This window comes from Eleutherodactylus coqui, chromosome 1 (assembly GCF_035609145.1).
Source record: "Eleutherodactylus coqui strain aEleCoq1 chromosome 1, aEleCoq1.hap1, whole genome shotgun sequence".
NCBI classification, from domain to species: domain Eukaryota; kingdom Metazoa; phylum Chordata; class Amphibia; order Anura; family Eleutherodactylidae; genus Eleutherodactylus; species Eleutherodactylus coqui.
The window spans coordinates 50,213,018-50,235,442 of record NC_089837.1 but is presented as its reverse complement, the minus strand read 5'-3'; the positions used below and the strand labels follow the sequence as shown (position 1 = coordinate 50,235,442).

The 22,425-nt window shown below is 45.7% G+C and overlaps 1 protein-coding gene across 1 annotated transcript; it reads right to left on the bottom strand.

Annotated features, from left to right (window-relative positions):
* Positions 1 to 15,865, bottom strand: LOC136620623 (cytochrome P450 2C14-like). Its single transcript, XM_066595515.1, has 10 exons — positions 15,794 to 15,865; positions 13,018 to 13,229; positions 10,849 to 11,011; positions 7,665 to 7,814; positions 7,223 to 7,383; positions 5,937 to 6,113; positions 4,732 to 4,873; positions 3,580 to 3,764; positions 2,990 to 3,131; positions 1 to 554 (listed from the first exon to the last, which is right to left on the bottom strand). Exons 2-10 carry the CDS (start codon positions 13,204 to 13,206, stop codon positions 376 to 378), a joined length of 1,488 nt encoding a protein of 495 aa, XP_066451612.1. The 5' UTR covers positions 13,207 to 13,229; positions 15,794 to 15,865; the 3' UTR covers positions 1 to 375.
* Positions 15,866 to 22,425: the final 6,560 nt, after the last annotated feature.

Below are 22,425 nucleotides of genomic sequence, written 5' to 3'. Positions count from 1 at the left end.
AAAAGGGTAAAACAAACAAAACACATAGGTCCAGTAATACACTTGAGGTAGGAGTTAATAGTTTTTGTAAACTTTTATTATAAAAATATACGCGAAACAGATTATAATCTTTTTTTTTTTTAGACAGACTTGTTGCTACTGACTTCCTACTTGACAACCTCATTACAAATGTCATAGTTGATAGACAGACATAAATCTAGACGGGTTCAAAATTCTGCCCTGATTAATTTTTATAGTTGTCAGAGTTTCACTTTCAGGTGGATATGACTGATAGAGAACAATAGATTCTACTTGGAAAGATTTGGTGGAGAACCTCTTTAAACCATGATGATGAGATACAAGATGTGTTATGCCAACATGGACTGAAAGTCTGGCTTATTTGCGAGATGTGGCACAAATCTCAAAGGGTTTGGGGGAGTTTGTAGTCCCCATGGCAGGAGAGAGGTCTAGTTTGGCTCCTGGCGTCGGCTTGAAAGTGAAATTTTGTAAAAGTGTTGTGAAGAAGAGGAATAGCTCCATTTTAGCCAAAGTTTCCCCCGCACAGCTCCGCTTACCTACAAGGAAAAGAAAATATCGAGAAAAGATGAGAAATAATTTAAGATTACAACTGAATGGAACTAAGTTTTTAACATATCTCATATAAAGCTTTGGGCATTTGATCTGTTATAATTGACACATTATTGCAATGATTGTTACTGCACTTCATTAAAATGGCACTCCTAGTTTTTGCCCAAAGTGGAGAGGTCTACACTCCCTCAAGATCTCACCTGCACGATCCCTGCCAATCTAACTTCTGGCAGAATAGTGTAATGTTAGGCTCCCACCCTCCCGTAGCCCCCTTCCCTTTCTGGTCTGCACATTCTTCCATCCTAGCTTGTGGTAATTTAGTGGCCCAGTACATGCTTTCCTGGCCCCCTGCGTAAAATCATACATGTAATGTCTTGTGTTGATGCTCTGCACAAAATGTCTTGTCATTCTGTTGTGTGTATTGCACAGTTGCAGTAAGTGAAGGGTTAATGTCTGCAAAATATGAGCTGTCTGCCTAAGAATGTATCATTTCTATCCGGTCACGTGGTGTGAGTGAAGGTATAAATGTGAGTGCTTGAGAGCGGGAAAGGGGCTTCCATCTTCCAGAGCTGCTAGAGAGAAAGTACAGAGGAACATGGAGGCACCTTCAGCCCTCATGTGCTGAAGATGGAGGAAGAGGAGAGGTTTCCCGGAATGCGTGTCTTCAATACAAATTTTAAGTGAGCCCCAAAGAGAGAGATTGAGTAGAGTGCAAGTTCAGTTAGTCAAGGCCTAGTGCAAAGTTACTGAATTGTCTGTGTTTCACACTTGTGTATTGGAGTTTGAGTCCCGCTGAGTGGAGGTACTTGTCTGCAGAGAGTCTGTGGAGTGACCTGACCCCTTTTCCTCCTCTGGAGAGTTTTCCCAGCCAGGAGCAGTACCTGACATATAACTTGGGCTGCAGGACCGGTGTCATCCTCAGTTTCTTCCCTGACCTCAAATCTCGTGTTTTACCTGCACTAGAGTATCTTGTGAATTTATGCCTTGTACTACTGAAGTGAAGTTTACAGTAAAGGTATTTCCAGGCCCTGACCGTTCCTGAAGACCTGAGGCACTTAAACTATCTGTGGCTCATTTATTTTCCCTGCCGATGGTCATGTCGGAGGGTACCAGAACGGTGGCGTCATACATGACAAATCCTCTGCACCTGTTGCCCTTGTTTATTGGGTATCCCCATGCTGGGGGTGTCCGGAAGAGGCCCAGCATTGCCCTGACCTTGGCTACACGTGTCCCTCCAGCAAGGAGCCCGGTAAGTCCCGCCATGACAAGCCAACACTTTACCCTCTCAGCTCCTCAGCGTATGTCATGTGTCCAGGGTCAATCTATAGGGCGCTGCACTACCACAGACTGCACAGAAGGCAGCCATCTTGTGCATTCCTGGACAATCCTTTTTAAGTAGAGATGAGCGAGCGTACTGGGTAAGCACAGATACTCGTGTGAGTATCGTCCTTACCGAGTACCTGCCTGCTCGCCCGCAAAGATTCGGGTGCCAGGGGGGGCGGGGGAGAACAGGAGGGAGGTCTCCCCCCCCCCCCCCCCCCCGCTCCCTACCGCAACACAGCGCTCACCCACGCCCGCACCCGAATCTTTGCGGACGAGCAGGCAGCTACTCGGTAAGGACGATACTCGCTCTAGTATCTGTCCTTACCGAGTACGCTCGCCCATCTCTATTTTTAAGGGATCTAACTTTGACCTGAATGCCAACCATCCAGAAATTCCAGGACAGTCTATAAAAATAAGGCATGTCCAGTAAAAAAAAAAGATTAAAAAAAGATGCATTTGTGATTTCTTGTATTTGTTGTAGAGATGAGCGAGCGTACTCGGAAAAGCACTACTCGCTCGAGTAATTTGCTTTATCCGAGTATCGCTGTGCTCGGGTCTGAAGATTCGGGTGCCGCTGCGGCTGACAGGTGAGTCGCAGCGGGGAGCAGGGGAGAGCGGGCGGGAGAGAGGAAGAGAAAGATCTTACCTCCGTTCCTCCCCGCTCTCCCCCGCAGCTCCCCGCTCCGTGCCGGCACCCGAATCTTCAGGGACGAGCACAGCGATACTCGGATAAAGCAAATTACTCGAGCGAGTAGTGCTTTTCCGAGTACGCTCGCTCATCTCTAATTTGTTGGTAATTAGAAGGTCATTATGACTAATTATCATTTTACAGCTCAAAGTAAAATTTCTGGTAATTAATTCATATCAGTAGCTGACCTATATTCACATATATATACTTATAATCTTTATGGTTTTCCAAAGAGTCCATAAACATTGCTGGCTGTCCAGAGGAAAAGAAAAATTCAGGTTGGCAACCTTGATTGTCAGTCAGCACTCTTTAACATGGGCAGATGATTTGCTGTGTAAAAGTCTTTATGAGATATATCATCTGGATTTAATTAAGTTGCCCCTACTATTAAAAAAGCATTATAAGTATTACCTATTGAGAAGGGTATGAAGGCCTCGTTCTTTTTAAAATTTCCTTTGGAATCAAGAAAGTGTTCTGGATAAAAGTCATCGGGTTTCTCAAAGTAGGTTTTATCTCTGAGTGTGGAGTGCAGCAATGGGATAACAAGAGTGCCCTGGAGGGTAAGAATAACAATCCGTTATGAGGTATACCCTATAGAACAGCAATACGTGATGTAGCAAACAGCAAATGACACAAAGGCACATTAAAGGTCGGAGTGATCCTAATGCAGATTAGAGTCGGTATCATGATTAATGGAATGTTAACTGCTAGTTATTTGGATATATCCAGCAGGAAAAACAAAGGACTGGACCATGAACTTCAGTTACACCTCTGGATGAAGCTATTCAAATATTCTTGGAGTCATAGCTAGCTTTTGCTTCGCTTAGGTCAAAGATTTAGTTTGCTGTCCTAGCACAGCATCTAGATGCTCCAGTCAAGGCAAAAGGACTTGTCGCGCCTCTACTGCCACTCAGTATTCGGAGCACATGACCTACTAGCCTTCACTTTGAGTATATTCCTGCTTGGAGGTATCCAGCATAAAGCTGAGCATTGTTTCTCACCTTTGGAAGAAAATAGCCTCTGAATGTGACATCTTCAGAAGTTGCATGTGGAACATTTCCTGGTAGAATATCCCCAAAGCGCTGGATTTCATGAATGATGGCATCGGTATATGGCATTTGCTTCCTGTGCTCCATTTGAGGTGGAGCCAAACCAATCACTCTTTCAATTTCATCATGTACTTTTTCTGCCAGGAAAGAGAAAATATGTTACTTATTATTTATGTCTACATGCAGAGCTGGTCACCGAACAAACCTTAATGTCAACCCAGACAGAGATTGTAAAACGAAATATCTCATTTTACAGCCTACAGTAAAATTTGACTGCCATGACTATGTTATCACTAGAAGACTGAGGACTATTGATCTGTCAGTTGTAGGAAGTATTTTCCACAAAAATTGTTTGTATAAGACAGTGGTGGAGAACCTATGGCACGCAGAGCCCTCCCTGCTGGCACGCATCACCATCGGCCGCTCACCACATTAGTGAATGCCGGCAGGAGCCGCGGCTCCCCTGCCAGCATTCACTCAGCAGCGCTGCTAACTGCGCTGATCCCGGCGCACACTGTGACATCAGTATGCAGCCGGGATCCTCCTCCCTACTCCCTCGACGTCTCCTACTTGGTTCCGCGAGAGCAGAAGGAGGAGGCATCCAGCAGGCATATTAACTTTTTCTTCCACACTTCTGTCCTAATCAGCAATTCCAGCAACCTGATTGCTTGTTTGGGTTGACTGATTCACCAAACAACCAATCAGGTTTCTGGAATTGCTGATTAGGACTGAAGTGGGGAAGAAAACGTTAATATGCGTCCGGCAGCACACTGACATCAGTGATCAGACAGAAGAGGAGCTGTGCTTCCCTGAGTAGGAGGGGTAAGCATGTGGGTCTCACCCCTATGTCGTACAATCATGAAATTTAGTGCAAGCATTCTTCAGTTCCTAAATGAGGAGAGTGGAAGGGGTGGCACATTCTGCAGAGGGACATCGGTACATGCAGCCTGAGGAGAATTTAATGCTGCTATATATGTATACTTATTTTATTCCTGAAGTAACCTTGACTTCATAAAATGTTCTGTGCAAACAACACGTAAACACCTATATCAAATTAACTCGGGCGAGGACAGGTATATCAGCTAGTATACATATAATTCTTACGTTGAATTTCTTGATGTTTCATCATCAACAAAAGTCCCCATCTTAAGGTGGTTGATGTGGTTTCCATCCCAGCACCGAACAGGTTTCCGACCAGTACAGTTAAGTTTTCGTTGTGGAAATACTCAGTAGATTCCGGCTTTCCCTGAACAACACAAAGGATCAAAATTATTAAATGCTGAATGATGTTTTATCCATTTGCATTAAATATAATGGGCTACTTAAAAGGCCAGTAAAACAAGTGTACAGGATTGGAAATATATTGCTGTATTTTCAAATATTTAAAAATCTGTAGAAACCTATATTCAAAAACAGCGCCACTGCTGTCCACAGGTTGTATGTGGTATTGCAGCTAAGGCTTCTTGTATGTGGCATTGCAGCTAAGGCTTCATTCATACTAAATTGAGCCATTACATCGAGAGGCCTCGTACCACTTCCGAAACAAAGACGAGCCTTGTGGACGTAATCTATCTCGGACATTGACAGTTGCCAGAAGGGGGACCAATAGGTATGTCTCTTGACAGTTTAATGTTGGTTTCCGGCATTCTGTGGTCGACCACACCATTCTTTCCAGCACAGAATGCCAGAAACAAACGGAAACCCACAAAAATGGAAATCTATTGGTCTTAATTTCAGTAGCTGTCGAAAATGGCTGAAAAATATCCAGGTTCCTCAACTCAATCCTGTTTTCTAGATTTCAGATTGGAGCCAGGATGAACCCCTGAACGTAAAAGTGTGACTGAAGCCTCATGCCTGTTCACTTGACTGGTGCCGAGCTGCAATACTAGTCACACCCTGTGGATATATGTGATGATAGTTTTGTACAGAAACAGTTTGGTCTGCAGTTCATTTCTATAAACTAGTCAAGAGCGTACTGTACATGCCACGGAAGCCCAACACGTGGCTGGGGTGAAGACTTTGGAGAGAGGGATCAAAGCCCTAAGTGGTCCTTTCCATTTTCATCTAGGTTCCCCCAGACCAATTGTATTGTTAGCCAACATGAGAATAGGAAATTAGCAAAAGAGTTAAGAGGGGAACAGACACCTTCTGGCATGGATGGCAAAATCTGTCAACATAATAGGTGGTCCATCCTGATCAATGATGCAAGGTTTATGAGAAACCAGATTAGAGGATTATACATAAAGTCTGCATACAGTGTAATCCATGTTTAGTTTACTTATTAATAATGGTAATGGTGCATGTCTTACCTCTTGTTGTTTGGCTAGGAAGGCATCAACAAGGTTCCTCTGGTCGTTTACATCCAGTTCTTTCTTCTGTTTTGTAAATGTTGCTCTTATGAATTTCTGAAACTCTCTAAAGTTCCTAAAAACTGTTCTGTGAGCTCCGGGAAGCCAATCCATCAATGATGGAAAACTGTTATACATCTAGAGGAGCACAAACATAAGTAATAGAGATGAGCGAACGTACTCGGTAAGGCCGATTTCGCAATCGAGCACCGCGATTTTCGAGTACTTCACTACTCGGTTGAAAAGTACTCGGGGTCGCCGGGGGGCGTGGCGTGGCGGAGCGGGGGGTAGCAGCGGGGAACAGGGGGGAGCCCTCTCTCTCCCTCTCCCCCCACTCCCCGCTGCAACCCCCCGCTCACCCACAGCGCTCCCGAGTACTTTTCACTTGAGCAGTGAAGTACTCGAAAATCGCGGTGCTCGATTGCGAAATCGGTCTTACCGAGTACGTTCGCTCATCTCTAATAAGTAATAATCAGTACATACACAGAATGTAATAATGAGGGCTCCTGCACACTGGCAAGAGTGATATCAGGATGTGATTGACTTCCTGATATCGCTCACAAACCTTGAAAAGCCCTAGATGTGAGGCATTTTTGCAGGGAAACAGCCTCCCATGCCTGCAGGGCTGAAGGAATCTCATGCTGTGGCTGTCACAGCCGTGGCAGAAGATAATGACCTTCTCCCATTGATTTCAATGAGGCCAGCTGCAGCAGTGGATCTTGCTGTTCTCCCATTGTTCCCAATGGGGCCTGCAGCAGCAGCGCCGGCCCCATGGAAATCAATGGGAGATGATAGTGATCCTCTGCCACTGCTGTGACAGCAGTGGCGGGGACTGGTGAGGAGTTGAAATATAAGAAATATGGGCGAGCTCGCACAAAGACAGGGCATGCCATTGGCTTCGTAATTTTGCGATTTCTCACAGCGCTGGGAAATCATGTGAATTCATCGCCAGAGTGAAGGCACCCTAAGAGCTATTAACATTTGTGTCTTATATGCACAGCAGTTAAATGGGTTGTATTTTTTATGAAGTGGTGGACTGCTGTAAAATACAAGACTATATTCAGGTCCTCCACTCCAATTACCATCTCTCCAGACCCCACGAATCCCTACGTTCCTCCTGGATGTTTGGGACAACCCCTTTAAATCATTGACAATTGTATTAATTCCCCAATGTTCAGCTTTATGTGCAAATATCTTTAGTCGAAACTACAAAAACTATAACATACTGTAATATATTTCTGACTTACCCGGACCCAGGGGCTTCCCAGGAGTCTTAGATTCTCATTAATTAGGCCCATAAGCCTCAATATGGTTGGGTCCTCATAATCAAATCTACGACTGAGCAGTATGGTCACAATGATATTGGCCGCTGCAGCGTTAATACAGGTGAGATTATCAAAGGGTTTTCCTGTAAAATGAGAAAATAATTAGTTTGAGGAGAAGCGAGAGGGAGATGATCGGCGCTACACACTACTGCCCAGAGCACGAGACTGAACATCATTACTAAAAGTAGCACGATCTGCAGAAGTATGGTTAGGGAGAACAGAGGAAGCACCTTGGGGGTTGTGAGCGCCCCACTGTGGACACCGACCCATCTGTTGTTTGCCAGTAGGGCAGTCTGGCCCCTATGGGGATCATCCAACATTATCCATCCAGCATCACACATGATTATAGACCTTGTTCACTCACCTTCATATGACTTCATCTTCTGTACTAAACACTCAGCCTCTTCAATGATTTTGTTTTCTATGGCTTTCTTGCCCATTCCATAATCTCGTAATGCTGAGAGTGCAAATCTTCTCATCACTTTCCAGTTCTCTCCATTGGACAATACAAGACCTGAATGCAATAAAAACATATTATTCCTATTCCTAACACATGGGAATAGAGAGGTCCAGTATGGACAAGTCCTTATCAGAGAACAGGTCAGCCAATGATGAGCTGAATCCTCCTGATCAGTAGTTATCAGGACAAGCTGCCTGTGAATTTTCAATACACTGTCCATGTACAGAAATGTACCCATGACCTACAGAGCAACATTTTTGTAGTGGCCATACACACTTATTTAAAGGGGTTGTCCCGAGGCAGCAAGTGGGTCTGTACACTTCTGCATGGCCATAATAATGCACTTTGTAATGTACATTGTGCATTAATTATGAGCCATGCAGAAGTTATAAAAAGTTTTATACTTACCTGTTCCGTTGCTGGCGTCCTCGTCTCCATGGTGCCGACTAATTTTCGCCCTCCGATGGCCAAATTAGCCGCGCTTGCGCAGTCCGGGTCTTCTGCAGTCTTCTATGGGGCTCCGTGTAGCTCCGTGTAGCTCCGCCCCGTCACGTGCCGATTCCAGCCAATCAGGAGGCTGGAATCGGCAATGGACCGCACAGAAGAGTTGCGGTCCACGGAGGAAGAGGCCATCTTCAGCGGTGAGTAGAGAAGTCACCGGAGCGCGGGGATTCAGGTAAGCGCTCCGGTGAGCTTTCTTTACCTCCCTGCATCGGGGTTGTCTCGCGCCGAACGGGGGGGGGGTGGAAAAAAAAAAAAAACCCGTTTCGGCGCGGGACAACCCCTTTAATAAAGAGGGATCCCTGGTGCAGGTTTCCACTCCTTATATCCATACTGGTGCCAGAGCAGGGTTCCTCGGGGGTGGGAATTCATGGATTTTGGTTTAAATGAAAAAAGAATGCTTTAAAATAATAAAACTATTAATACTCCCCCCACTGATCCCCACCACTTATTCTGATGCTTCTTTGGGATCCTGCTGGTTTCATACTCTCTGGTCCTAGTTGAGATGGACATGTGACTGCTGTAACCAATCATTGCATCTCCTGGTTCTCTGGTCCTTGTTGACACAGACATGTGAGCACCGCAGCCAATCAATGGCTGTAGCAGGTCACCATAGTGGTCAGTAATAGGCTGCAGAAAGTCACATGTCCATCCCTGCAGGAACTAGGAAGTACAGGGAACATCCGGTGATGCCAGGAAGTTTCAGAGTGAGAGCGGTGGGAATCAGTGAGGTGATAATCATTTTTATTATTTTAAAGCATACTAAGCAATAAAAAATAATACTAGGGGTATCAAACTTATTTTTAGCGAGGGACACATGAGTCTTATGGTTGCCTTCAAAGTGTCCATTGTAATTGTAAGACTGTATAGTAAAGCCTCATTCACTTGAGTGTATTTGTACAGCATGTTACGTGTGCAATTTTAGCATATGTAATACGCAGTGAGTGGAACCCTTGATGTCGATACGTGAAAAGAACACACTCATATGAACAAACCTATGTGCAAAGCAGTCCCAGTAGTAACAGTGAACATCCTATTGGCCTCTGCCTGGGCAGCATCCCTACAGGCTTTCCACTGACCGAGCCAAAAGCCCCGGTCTCACAGCGGCAGCCATTGCTGAGCCTGCGAACGATGACCTTTCACCTCAGCATCTGCACTGTGTACAGGATAGCACAAAAACCAGGGAAGGTTGGGGGGCAGAGGTGGGGGTCAGCGGTCATAGACTGCACTGCTGCCACCGGAGTGGAGCTGCAGGTGGGGTGAATACAATCCGTTATGCATCCTGCATGGTTGGCCGGCCACATAAAATCCGGTGATCAGCCGAATTCAGCGGGTGAGCTTTGTGTTTGACGTGTGGGCTAGACAAATTCTTTAAATGATTTCAGTAGAATGTAGAAGATATTTAGTTTTTCATGTGTATACAAGTATTGAATTTCTTCACTATTACTCATTTTTTATTTTATTATATTCTACTACTGTAGGATTCAACAGAATCAATAATTAGAAAACAGTGCAGCAAAAAACATTTAAAGGGTTTGTCCAGTTGTAAACTATTGATGGCTTATCTTTAGCATAGGTTATCAATGGCAGATTGGTGGGGTTGGTCTTCTGGGACCCCCACCGATCAGCTGCTCGCAGAATCAGTGACTTTGTGCACTTAATCCCAGTGCAGTGGCCAGGCTTGGTATTACAGGCAAAGTTTTCATTCACATTACTTTTAGGCCTACTTCACATGGGCGACAATGTCGCATTGCTACAAATCGCATGTATGTGAAGCGCATGCTTTCCTTGGGATGATTCACACCTGCGATGTTTTGTAGCATGCAACATTCTGACACAAAAAACCTCACGGGTCCAACTATATGCCCACGGCTCGTGAGATTTTCTAACCCTTGTTTTCCTATGGAGCCTTCCTCTCTGTTGCATCGCATCACATGAAAACGTGATTTTCTTGCGGTGCTCCTTTGACAGTAGGAAATCTAACTGTCAAAATCATAATCTAAGCCATAGCTGCAGGAAAAAATAAAAAAAACATACATCACTTTAGAAGCGCTGTCAGGTCGGCCGCATCTTCTCCCCTGCACTATTCTCCTTAATCTCTTCTGGCTTAAAAATCCCAGCCTTCTGAAAGCGCTGCCTCTGATTGACTGACGCTTAGTGTCAGCCAATCACAGCCAGCAATTCTAGGAGGCGGGGATTTTTCAATCCCTGGCCAGAAGAGATGTAGAAGACCAGTGCCAGGGATCAGGAAGAAGATGCAGCGGAGCTGGAGAGTGCTTCTAAGTGAAGTATACGTTTTCTGTCTGCAGTTAGGGCTTATTTTCAGGGCAGGGCTTTATATTTAAAAGTACCCCTCCCCACACCCCCTCGAAAATCCTCACATCTGATGCTACAAAGTCGCGCAACTTTGCAGAGCCACTTGCGACTTTGTAGCACTAAAAAATCGTGGTATTGCTGCGAGAAGACGCAGATCTATCGCATGGACCAGCAATGCGATAATGCTGCGATTTTCTTGTGGCAATGCCATGTGCCCTGTGTGAAGGAGGCCTTATATTTAGAGGGGCAAAGTATAAGAGAGACTGGTTACCATTGTTCCCTGCTAACTTTGCAGTCACAGGTGTTATGGGTCTGTTGGAAAAAGCATCAGCATGGTTGATGAGCGCATCCTTAATTGTTTCATAACCACACAGGACAACTGCTTTTGTCATGCCTATCTGGACACTGAACACCGGGCCGTACGTCTCAGAAAGCTGTGAACACAAGATATATTGTGATTAACTGTATCTATAACTTAAGGCGATAAAGACAATGAAACTAATAGGTTAAAAGAGAACTCCTACCATGTACCTTTAAGTATAGGGGATTGTAATGTGTCTCCCCTTAGAGAGCAAGTACCACAAGAGTGTAGGGACTCTTATAGTCCATGCAATGCTCCCTGGGAATAAGCTATGCAAATGAGTGTTGGAAGAATCCTCCATAGCACTACCTATCAGATGGTAGCTACCCTACGAGTCAATATCTGACCTTGTAACATAAATGGTGCTTTGTCTGACATTGTCAGATATTAAAGGGGTTGTCTTGCGAAAGCAAGTGGGGTTATACACTTCTGTATGGCCATATTAATGCACTTTGTAATATGCATCGTGCATTAAATATGAGCCATACAGAAGTTATTCACTTACCTGCTCCATTGCTGGCGTCCCCGTCTCCATGGCTCCGTCTAATTTCGGGGTCTTCTTGCTTTTTTAGACGCGCTTGCGCAGTCCGGTCTTCTCCCTTCTGGTTGTCCGGGCACGAGTGGCGTTCTGGCTCCGCCCCCTTCTACACGTCATTGCGTAGCTCCGCCCCGTCACGTGTGCCGATTCCAGCCAATCAGAGGTCTGGAATTGGCAATGGACCGCACAGAGCCCACGGTGCACCATGGGAAAAGACCCGCGATGCATCGTGGGTGAAGATCCCGGTGGCCATCTTGGAGAAGAAAGAAGTAGGAAGAAGTCGCAGAGCGGGGATTCGGGTAAGTAATATATATATTTTTTTTATTTTAACACATCCCTTGGGTTTGTCCTGCGCCAAACGGGGGGCCTATGCAAAAAAAACAAAAACGTTTTTGCGCGAAACAACCCCTTTAATGCATAGGGTTGTTACCTTCCAATAGGTGGCGCTGTGGAGGAATGTTTCATCTCTCATATGCTTAACTATATATTTTTAAAGGAATAATCCATATATGAGAAATACAAAGTATGAACACCCAGATCAGAAAATTAGTAATTTACTTGATAGTGACACAAAATATAAGCGCCTAGGTGTCCTTTTACGAGGAACGATTATCTTTCAGTTTAGCTCTTATTTATGCAAAACTAAGCGATGATGACTCAGTATAAACACTGCCTGCGACTGAACAGCGAACGATAATTCATTCACTTATCATTTGTTGTAAAGTTTATGCAGACATAAAAAACTAAACAGCAATCTGCTCGTGTAAACAGGCAATCGTTCATCTAGGAAGTGTCAGAGATTTGTTTCTAAAACTTTTATAATGTTATGACTAGTGAAAACCAGAATGTTTCTTGTCTTCTCTGAATTCCTGTGTCAGGTGCTTCTTTTACTGGCATTTTTTTGGTAGTGTATGACTTTAAGTGGGCATCCATTTTGGATTGTAATGGCTATGGTGTCTGGCCTCGCATTGGCAGAAGAGGAATGGGCATTGCCAAAAATGACGACCACAACCACCAACTTGTGTATTTTTAAGTGGCTGCAAAGTAATGCTTTGTGAAGTGCAGGACAATATCCGGTCTATTAATTAAAATTATTTGTGAGCATGTGGCTTGTCTCCGGTCATTTAGTGCTACCCTGGCACTAAAGATGATCACAAGAAATCCCTGTGAATGGAGCTTCCTTCTGTGGGATTCCCAAGCGGTGATCCTGCCCAGGGTGAGCACATTCAGTACCGGTCCCCTCTTCTTCTGTGATGACCCATCTCAGAGCCTGAATGACCCTCTACATCTACCAAGTACATACATTTTGCCTAGTTTTCTGTGTAGAAGGGGTATTCCCAAGGGAGTAGATGGCTCTTAGTAACCTAATTGTTGTAGCTTACTCTTCTTTTTGGCTCCCATCTTTCTGTCAATGTGCCTAAACAGTATTTATATGAGAATATCTCTAAGCTTTATGTGGCCCTTATGAATAGTATTGTTCTGAATGTGGCCCTTCAATGAGAAACCCCCCGCATTATATTATTACAGAATTTGTACATTACCTCCATGAATGTTTTATAAGGCTTTGACATGTCCAACATGAGGACATTCCCAATGATCGGTAAAGGTTTTGGTCCAGGTGGGAAATTTCCTTGCTTTTGGTTCTTAAAATCTCCTTGCTTTTGGTTCTTAAAAGCTTTGACCAAAAATAAGATGACGATGACGGAAATGAGAAGTGTGACCAGGTCCATGACGAGTGCGGGGTCGGTAAAATCTAGGGAGGAAAGACAGGACAAGAGTTATTCCTCTGTAAATATTTAAGGTAGAACTTTATTTTAGGAGAGACTATGCAACGCCCCAGAGGGGAAACCCTGGGCACCTGGCTAACGTGAAGAGCTGGGAGGGATAAGTGCTGTCTCGTCACGGTTTCACTTACCAGACTCTGGTCCCTGAGGGATGACACATAGCCAAGACCAGAGCAGGATTGCAGGCCAGCTTCGACACCCCTATGATAGGGAATGCCAATAAACGGGATGGGGAGAGTAGTAGTACAAATCACTACGGATGCCACCATTCCCACACACCGGTATTCTATGCGGCAGAGAAATAAGGGACTCAATCCTCTCACATCCACACTCCAAAAGCTACGAGATGTCGCTTTTCCCTCTCCATCTTCACCTACATGGAAGCTGAAGGTGCTTCCATGTGGCTCTGTGTTAGCACTCAGTAGGAACTCCTGAAGATGGACTCGAACTAACTCCTTTCCTGCTCTCAATCTCTCCCATTTATAACTTCACTTATACCACATGACAGGACAAACTGATACATTTACATGCAGGCAGTGATTTTATAAGGTTGCATGTCCACAGATGGGATTCCGCCGGCGATAAATCGCCAGCGAATCATGCTGTCTGAAGCTTACCATAGCGTTGCTATGGAAAGCGCAGCCGCGGCGTCCACGAGTGGAAAATTATAGCAATTCTCCGCTCATGGGATTCAAATCGCAGCATGCTGCGATTTGCCGCGATTCTCCGCGGTGAGTCTATCTTTCAGATGGGTTCAGTGTGGAGAACCGTCAGCTGTCTCCTGCTCCCCAGCGGCGGCTCCCGTGGCGGCGTTTTGCTGCGGGTTACTGCTACGCCTGTGGACAGGCAGCCTTGCTGTTAACCTCTCAAGTGCTGCAGCTATGCAACACACACTGGATATGACAGGACAAGCTTTGCACAGTGCATCTACATGGGTCAAAACATGTATGACATTTATGGAGGGGACCAGGATGGTGTTCAGGGCCACTACAACTATTAAATATACTTCCACAAACTGAATGGATTTATTTATTTTCCACATTTTGTTATTAAAGGGTGTGTATACATTTGCAACAATGGCCTATTGCCCCAGTGCTTCTAAAAATAAATACATTTTGCAGAATAGAATACTTTTTATCAGTACATTTACTTATTCTGTACATTTTATTTACAAATTCCCTTCTGCTATGCAGCTATGTGAAGACGGGGCTGAGAAATCTGTCATCGAATAGCAGTATAACAGTAGAGGGCGCTCCACCCAGCTGTTTCTGAGCTTCTTCTCTCTACAACAATTGCTGACACAACTGTTCCCATATTACAGTTTATTAATGTGTCTGTATTATATATAATTTGTTTTTAATAGCCTTGTGCCTCATGTTTCTCACCACCTCTGTTATTTTACTGCTCCACCTGCTCATAGCCTGCCATCCCATGGCAGTGGGCTGTGAAGGAGATAAGCCCTCGCCATACAGTGACAGTGGCTCAGTGCATTGGGTTGTGACATATAGTAATGTACACCCAATGCACTAAATCCCTGTCCGTGCATCGGGTCCAGCAGGGAGTGAGCGCTGTGAGGAGAGAAGCCGTCTGCAGAATAGAATGGCTTCTTACCTTTATAGAATGCTGCCAGGGGAAGAGCAGCGTATGAGGGGCACAGAGCTACTAAAAATAAATTCTATGTAATACAGGCACTTATTAATAAACTGCAATATGGGAACAGTTGTGTCCGCAGCTGTTCTATAGAGAACAGATGCAGACACATCTGGATGGAGCGCCTTTACTGTTATGTAGTGAGGTGAAGATAAGTTTCTCAGCCCCATCTTTACCTATCCACATAGCAGAAGAGAGGCTTTGTAAGAAAAATGTACATAAATGGCTAATAAACTTTATTGTGAAAATGCTCAGAATCGCCTATTCCAAACACTAAGAAAAAGAGTGCTCTTTAAGTAAGGCATGCCGTAAATCAAGAAAGAAAAAGCTGACAAATTCACTATACTAGACCCATCCAAGATTAGCAGCACCTTCAAGGAACTGAACTTAAAAAATGGTGTCACGCATGAGACTAAAAGCAGGTACATAACTATAGGGGGTACACGGTTGTACACAGACCCCTGAGTTTGAGGGGCCAATAAAGACCCCTAAACATAAGAAGACACCAGTATTACAAATGACACATGGTAGGTGGGTTCTGTAATAGATTCTACATTGAGGTCCAGAAACTTCAAGTTATGCATCTAATCCCAGGTAGGGTCATAGTAAATCACACTACAGCATATGTGGAAATATGATCATCCGACGAACACAGAAAATTCATATCTCCTAAAAGAATAAGTGATCACACAAGGGAATTTCAAGTGTAAGTTTTTGAAAAAGTCTATTAAAGTCCAGACCTAATTTCAGTCCATCGAGCAAAACCAATGGAGGCTTCCACTGACACTCTTAATAATTCGCACATAAACCTCATGTTCTGGTCAGAGCCTGACAACCTTAGCTGCTGCAGACATCATAACACACTCCTCATGTGCTGTCTTACTTTGTGAAGAGCTCAGATGATACAATTCATCGGTGGAGTCTCCGATCTTCTGTTCTCTCAGCTGAATTCTCAGCTTTTATACTCTTGGAGGATAATTAAACCACCTGATTACAGCAAGTTGATGCTTAACTACAGACCCGGCCCCTCCCTACAATACACTGCTGGAGGCACATGAGGAAATATATCACTGATGTACTGCCATACATCAACCTGTTATTATGAAGATTAACCCTTCGTGAGTACAGCAGAGGTTTCCAGTTTACACTGGCCACATCCAGGCTGCTGTAACTTGTTTTGTTGCATTGATCACATAAGTAGGTCGGCACACAGAGCGGAAAAAAAGTATCAAACTTTATTTATACAAATGTAACCTGAAGGGTGCCTTCAGACGACCGTATATTGGCCGGGTGCTGATATACGGCGTCCCTCTCTGCAGGAGGAGGAGGCTGGAAGAGCCAGGAGCAGTGCACTGAGCTCCGCCCCCTCTCCGCCCCTCGCCACTATTTGCAATGGGAGGGGGCGGGGGAGAGCTGAGTTCCATAACTTAGCTCTATCCTCGCCCCCCCCCCCCCATCCCCATCCCCATTGCAAATAGTGGCGAGGGGTGGAGAGGGGGCGGAAGTTCAGTGCACTGCTCCCGGCTCTTCCAGCCTCCTCCCCCTGCAAGGAGGGACGCTGTATATCGGCACACGAACGATATACGGTCGTCTGAAGGTGCTCGAAGCTGTGAGTTCAATCCCTGCCGGCTCAAGGTTGACTCAGCCCTCCATCCTTCTGAGGTCGGTAAAATGAGTTCCCAGCTTGGTGGGGGGTGATAAATAAATTGCCTGAAAGCGCTGCGGACTAAGTTGGTGCCATACAAATAACAAGAGTTATTTTAGTATTTTTACCCACAATGTTCAGATAAAGGTTTACATCAAATCATTGAAATAAATATCAAAAGACCAAGTGCCCACAAAAAAATAACCATAAACTTCACTTTACCGCATAAGACCACACTCGGTCACCTGCGCCTCAACGCACATTTCGCAATAGCTTCCTCATACCCCATCTGCCGCCGAGAGACGTTGTGCCCAAGCTCTTGGGAATAAGCCCTGAGCCTTCATGTGTTTCAGCTCTAGTAGTGACTCTTCCACAACACTTTTAGGGCTCATTCAGACATTCGTATATCGGTCGGGTTTTCACGCCGAACTGATATACGCTGCCCCTCTCTGCAAGGTAAGGAGGCAGGACAGGCCGGGAGCTAGTGCACTGAGCACCCACCCGCTCCCCACCCTCTCTCCGCCCTATCTCTGCCCTCTCTCCGCCCTATTTCTGCCCCTCACCACTGTTTGCAATGGGCGGGGCGGGATGGAACTAAGCTCCCAGCCTGTCCCGCCTCCTCCCCTTGCAGAGAGGAGCAGCGTATATCGGTTGGACGTGAAAATCTGACCGATATACGATCGTCTGAAGAAGCCCTTAGGTCTCATTCACATGGGTGTATTTACGCTCCATATTACATGCCTATTTTTTATGCGCCTATTACGGAGTGCTGAATTGATTTGCATTGGGACATTCAGACAAGTATATTTTTCAAGCTACTTTTAGTTGCATGAAAAACAACACGGCATGTCCTATTTTGTGTATCAGGGCTTATTCAGACAAGCGTGTGCGCAAATAACTTCGCCGGAACAGAACGTATTTTTTGCATGAGCAAAGTTAGGAGATGGCGAGAAGCGGGCTGATACATCAGCGCTAGCATATCCATCGTTTTTTGCGCTTGAAATGTCTGTTCACACTCTTGCTTGTTACACTCTTCCCGTGGAATAGAATGGTAATTAAATGCCTAATCAGGGCAGCTGTCTTCTTTTTCCTCCGTTATACACAGGGTAACTCCCTCCCCCTCCCAGTTTTTGAACTGCCATAGAAATCTATGGGCGCTTTCTGCGTAACACGGACAAAGAAAGGGCAGGACCTATCTTTATGTGGACAAAGATTTTGTGCAAAAAAAACTTGTCTGAATGAATCTATTTAAATTGAAGGCATTCTATGGGTCAGATTTTCACGTGCGGAGACACACAGAAATAGTCCATTGAAATCAATGGAATCTCATTAATACGCAGTGACTACACGGGATACATGCATACTCACCGCGTATTTACACACGCAATCAATGGAATCTGGTTCCTTTTTTATTTGCCCATGTAACTACGCAGTGATTACTGCACAAAAAAAAATCCTGAGAAAAAAAATCACATCCGCATGCATTAAATTGTCCTGCGGATGCTAATGCATTCCTGTGGGCTTCTAGATTTGTGGGTCTCCCGCCCGTGGACATTGGGCCTTACAGTAAAGAAGCCTATTGATTTGCGGGTTGCACCTTTTTTTGTTTTGCTTTCTTTAGTAACATGTCTCTAGAATATAAGAAGATTTGTGGTCATTACTGTGAGAATGGAAACCGCTATTTACTCTCCATGTAAACACTATAAAGCCAGCTTCACCTTTCCTGTACTCAAAGCCATTATCTCCTGATTAGAGATTTTTACTTCGGACAAACCCTCATTAGCAAGGCACACCTTAGCTAAGCACCACACTACCTCCAACCAAGCAGAATAACTGCCTGCGGGACACACCGCTGCCTGTTCTCCTGGGTTACATGCTGCCCAACCCCCCGCACGACCCAGTGTCCAATGGGGACTCCATGTGTCCACACACTACTCATTCTGTTTGGGTGTCGGATACCTCATCGACAACGCAAGGGGTAAACCATCTGCACTCTGCACCCCTACCCAAGTCTGTCAGTGTTTTGGGGACAGACAGGTAAAACACCTTCATGGGTACATAAAGAAATCCCATTGCAGTGCCCCGGATAGCTGAGGTTACATGAGAGGAAATACATGTTGGCTGCGGCCCATAGTCCATGCCCTAGGCATTCGTGTTTTTTTTTTAAAGTGCCAGGCAGGTACAACTCCGCTATGGCAAGTCTGTGTGCACCCACAGCATGGGTGGCTAGCAGGAACACACAGACGGTACATAAAGAAATCCCATTGCAGTGCCCCGGATAGCTGAGGTTACATGAGAGGAAATACATGTTGGCTGCAGCCCACAGTCCATGCCCTAGACATTCGTGTTTTTTTTTTTAAAGTGCCAGGCAGGTACAACTCCGCTATGGCAAGTCTGTGTGCCCCCACAGCATGGGTGGCTAGCAGGAACACACAGACGGTGCATAACGAAATCTCATTGCAGTGCCCCGGATAGCTGAGGTTACGTGAGAGGAAATGTATGTTTGACTCGGCCCACAATCCATGCCCTAGACAGTCTGGGTTTTTTTTGGGGGGGGGGGGGCAGATAGGTAGAACACCGCGATGGGAAGACTTAGTGCACCCATAGTATACACAGACCCCTGTAATATTCCTGTAGCAAAGGTATGACCCTAGTAACAGTTATGTTGCAGAAGTCTAGGGAGACCCCAGTAAGATTTCTGTAGTAACAGTATAGACAGACCCCAGTAACATTTCATTAGCAGAAGTATAGGCAGACCCCTGTAACATTTACGTGTCAGAAGTATAGGCAGAACCACAGTAACATTTTAGTATCAGCAGTATAGGCAGACCCCTGTAACATTTATGTAGCAGCAGTATTGGCAGACCCCTGTAACATTTCAGTAGCAGCAGTATATGCAGACCCCAGTAACATTTCATTAGCAGAAGTATAGGCAGACCCCTGTAACATTTACGTGTCAGAAGTATAGGCAGAACCACAGTAACATTTTAGTAGCAGCAGTATAGGCAGACCCCTGTAACATTTATGTAGCAGCAGTATTGGCAGACCCCTGTAACATTTCAGTAGCAGCAGTATATGCAGACCCCTGTAACATTTCAGTAGCAGCAGTACAGGCAGAGCCGAGTATTTATAACATTTCAGTAGCAACAGTATAGACAGACCCCAGTAACATTTCTGTTGTAACAGTATAGACAGAGACGAGTAACATTTCTGTAGTAACGGTATAGGCAGACCCCAGTGACGTTTCTGTAGCAGCAGTATAGACAGACCCCTTTAACATTTCTGTAGCAGCAGTATAAGCAGACCCCTGAAACATTTATGTAGCAGAAGCATAGGCAGACCCCTGTAACATTTTTGTAGCAGCAGTATAGGCAGACCCCTGTAACATTTCTGTAGCAGCAGTATAAGCAGACCCCTGACACATTTATGTAGCAGAAGTATACGCAGACCCCTGTAACATTTTTGTAGCAGCAGTATAGGCAGACCCCAGTACCATTTCTGTTGAAGCAAAGGCAGACCCCAGTAACATGTCTACCGCCGCAGTATAAGCAGACCCCTGTAACATTTCTGTAGCAGAAGTATAGGCAAACCCCAGTACCATTTTTGTAGCAGAAGTATACACAGACCCTCTGTAACATTTACGTGGCAGAAGTATAGGCAGACCCCAGTAACATTCTTGTAGCCGAAGTATAGGCAGACTCCTGTCACATTTAAGTGGCAGCAGTATAGGCAGACCCCTGTAACATTTATGTGGCAGAAGTATAGGCAGACCCCAGTAACATTTATGTAGCAACAGTATAGGCAGACCCCAGTATCAGTTCTGTAGCAGCAGTATAGGCAGACCCCTGTATCATTTCTGTAGTAACACTATAGACAGATCCCAGTAACATTTCTGTAGCAGAAGTATAGGTAGACCACTGTAACATTCAAGTGGCAGCAGTATAGGCAGACCACTGTAACTTTCTTGTAGCAGAAGTATAGGCAGACTCCAGTAAAATTTCTGTAGTAATAATATAGGCCAACCTCTAAAACATTGGGATACCATGAGTGTAGGCGAAGGCCAGAAAAAATTAGTTGGATAAGAGTGTAGGCGTGGGCCCCAAAAATTAACCAAGAGTACAAGTGTACCTCTGAAAAATGTATCAACCGAGAGGGCAGGTGAAACCCATAAACATTTTTTTAAAGATACAGCTCACTGTTGCTTAATTTGTAACTAGGGATGAGCGAACGTGTCCGTTACGGACACATCCGCACCCGGACACCGGCTTTGCCGAACACTGCAGTGTTCGCGCGTAAGTGTCCGGGTGCCGCCGGGGGGCGGAGAGATGCGCGGCGGCGCGGGCGGCAGTAGCGGGGAACAGGGGGGAGCCCTCTCTCTCTCCCTCTCCCCCCCACTCCCCGCCGCACCCCCCCCGCGCTGCCACGGCGGCCCCCGAACTTTTTCGCCCGAACACTGAAGTGTTCGCAAAGTTCGGTGTTCGGGCGAAAAAGGGGCGGAGCCGAACGTGTTCGCTCATCTCTATTTGTAACAGAGCCTGTAGGCAGTCCTGTTGAAAAAAATGGTTTATGTAACAGTCTCAATACTTTTGAAACTTAGAAAAATTGTAAAAACATTGCTAGATGTAGATGAGCCTTTTGGGCCGCAGAAAAATTGGAAGTTCAGCACGATGACATGTTGTTTCTGGAGGAGGAGTAGCAGGAGGAGGACTAATGTCAGAGACAGATTCACAAAGATAAATGCCCCGCTTTCCCGGTGATACAGAAGAGTGCTTTTATCTGCGGTTGCAGCAAAAAGATTCTTTAAGTTCCGCTGCTCTCCGCTGGTGGAGAAGAGAAGTCTGGGGAAATCCAGGCTTTGTTCATCTTTATGAGTGTAAGCATGTTGGCACAGGCAGTTGACAGGCGGGTACGCTTGTCCGTGATGATTCCCCCAGCTGCACTAAACACCCTCTCTGACAAGACGCCAGCGGCAGGGCAAGCAAGCACCTCCAGGGCATACAGTGCAAGTTCGTGCCACGTGTCCAGCTTTGACACCCAATAGTTGTATGGAGCTGAGGCATCACGGAGGACGGTGGTACGATCGGCTACGTACTCCCTCACCATCTTTTTACAGTGCTCCCTCCAAATCAGCCTTGACTGGGAAGTGGTGACGCAGTCTGGCTGGGGAGCCATAAAGCTGGCAAAGGCCTTGGAGAGTGTTCCCCGGCCTGCGCTGAATATGCTGCCTGATCTCAGCACCTCCCCTGCTACTTGGCCCTCGGAACTGCGCCTTCTGCCGCTAGCGCTGTCAGATGGGAAGTTTGCCATCAGTTTGTCCACCAGGGCCCTGTGGTATTGCATCACTCTCGAACCCCTTTCCTCTTCGGGAATGAGAGTGGAAAGGTTCTCCTTATACCGGGGGTCGAGAAGGGTGTACACCCAGTAATACGTAGTGGCCCGAATGTGTCTAACGCGAGGGTCACGAGAAAGGCAGCCTAACATGAAGTCAGCCATGTGTGCCAGGGTGCCAGTGCCTCACTAGGAAGATCACTTTCAGGATCCTCCTCCTCCTCTTCCTCCTCGTCCACAGGCCATACACGCTGAACAGATGGGAGGCAAGCAGCATGAGTACCCTCAGCAGTAGGACCACCTGCCTCTTCCCCCTCCTCCTCCTGCTCCTCCCCCTCTGCCTCCTCCTCCAAAACGCGCTGAGATATAGACATGAGGGTGCTCTGACTATCAAGCGACATACTCTCTTCCCCCGTCTCCTGTTCCAAACGCAAAGCGTCAGCCTTTATGCTTTGCAGCGAACTTCTCAGCAGGCATAGCAGAGGAATGGTGACGCTAATGATTGCAGCATCGCCGCTCACCATCTGGGTAGACTCCTCAAA

Bases quoted from the DNA above. Each gene is read 5' to 3' on its own strand.
- LOC136620623 (XM_066595515.1), bottom strand. From the start codon at position 13,206: ATGGACCTGGTCACACTTCTCATTTCCGTCATCGTCATCTTATTTTTG. The intron at 11,012-13,017 runs GTAATGTACAAA...TTGTGTTCACAG, and splicing joins CTTATAAAACATTCATGGAG to CTTTCTGAGACGTACGGCCC. The intron at 3,765-4,731 runs GTAAGAATTATA...CTTTCCTGGCAG, and splicing joins GAAACATCAAGAAATTCAAC to AAAAAGTACATGATGAAATT.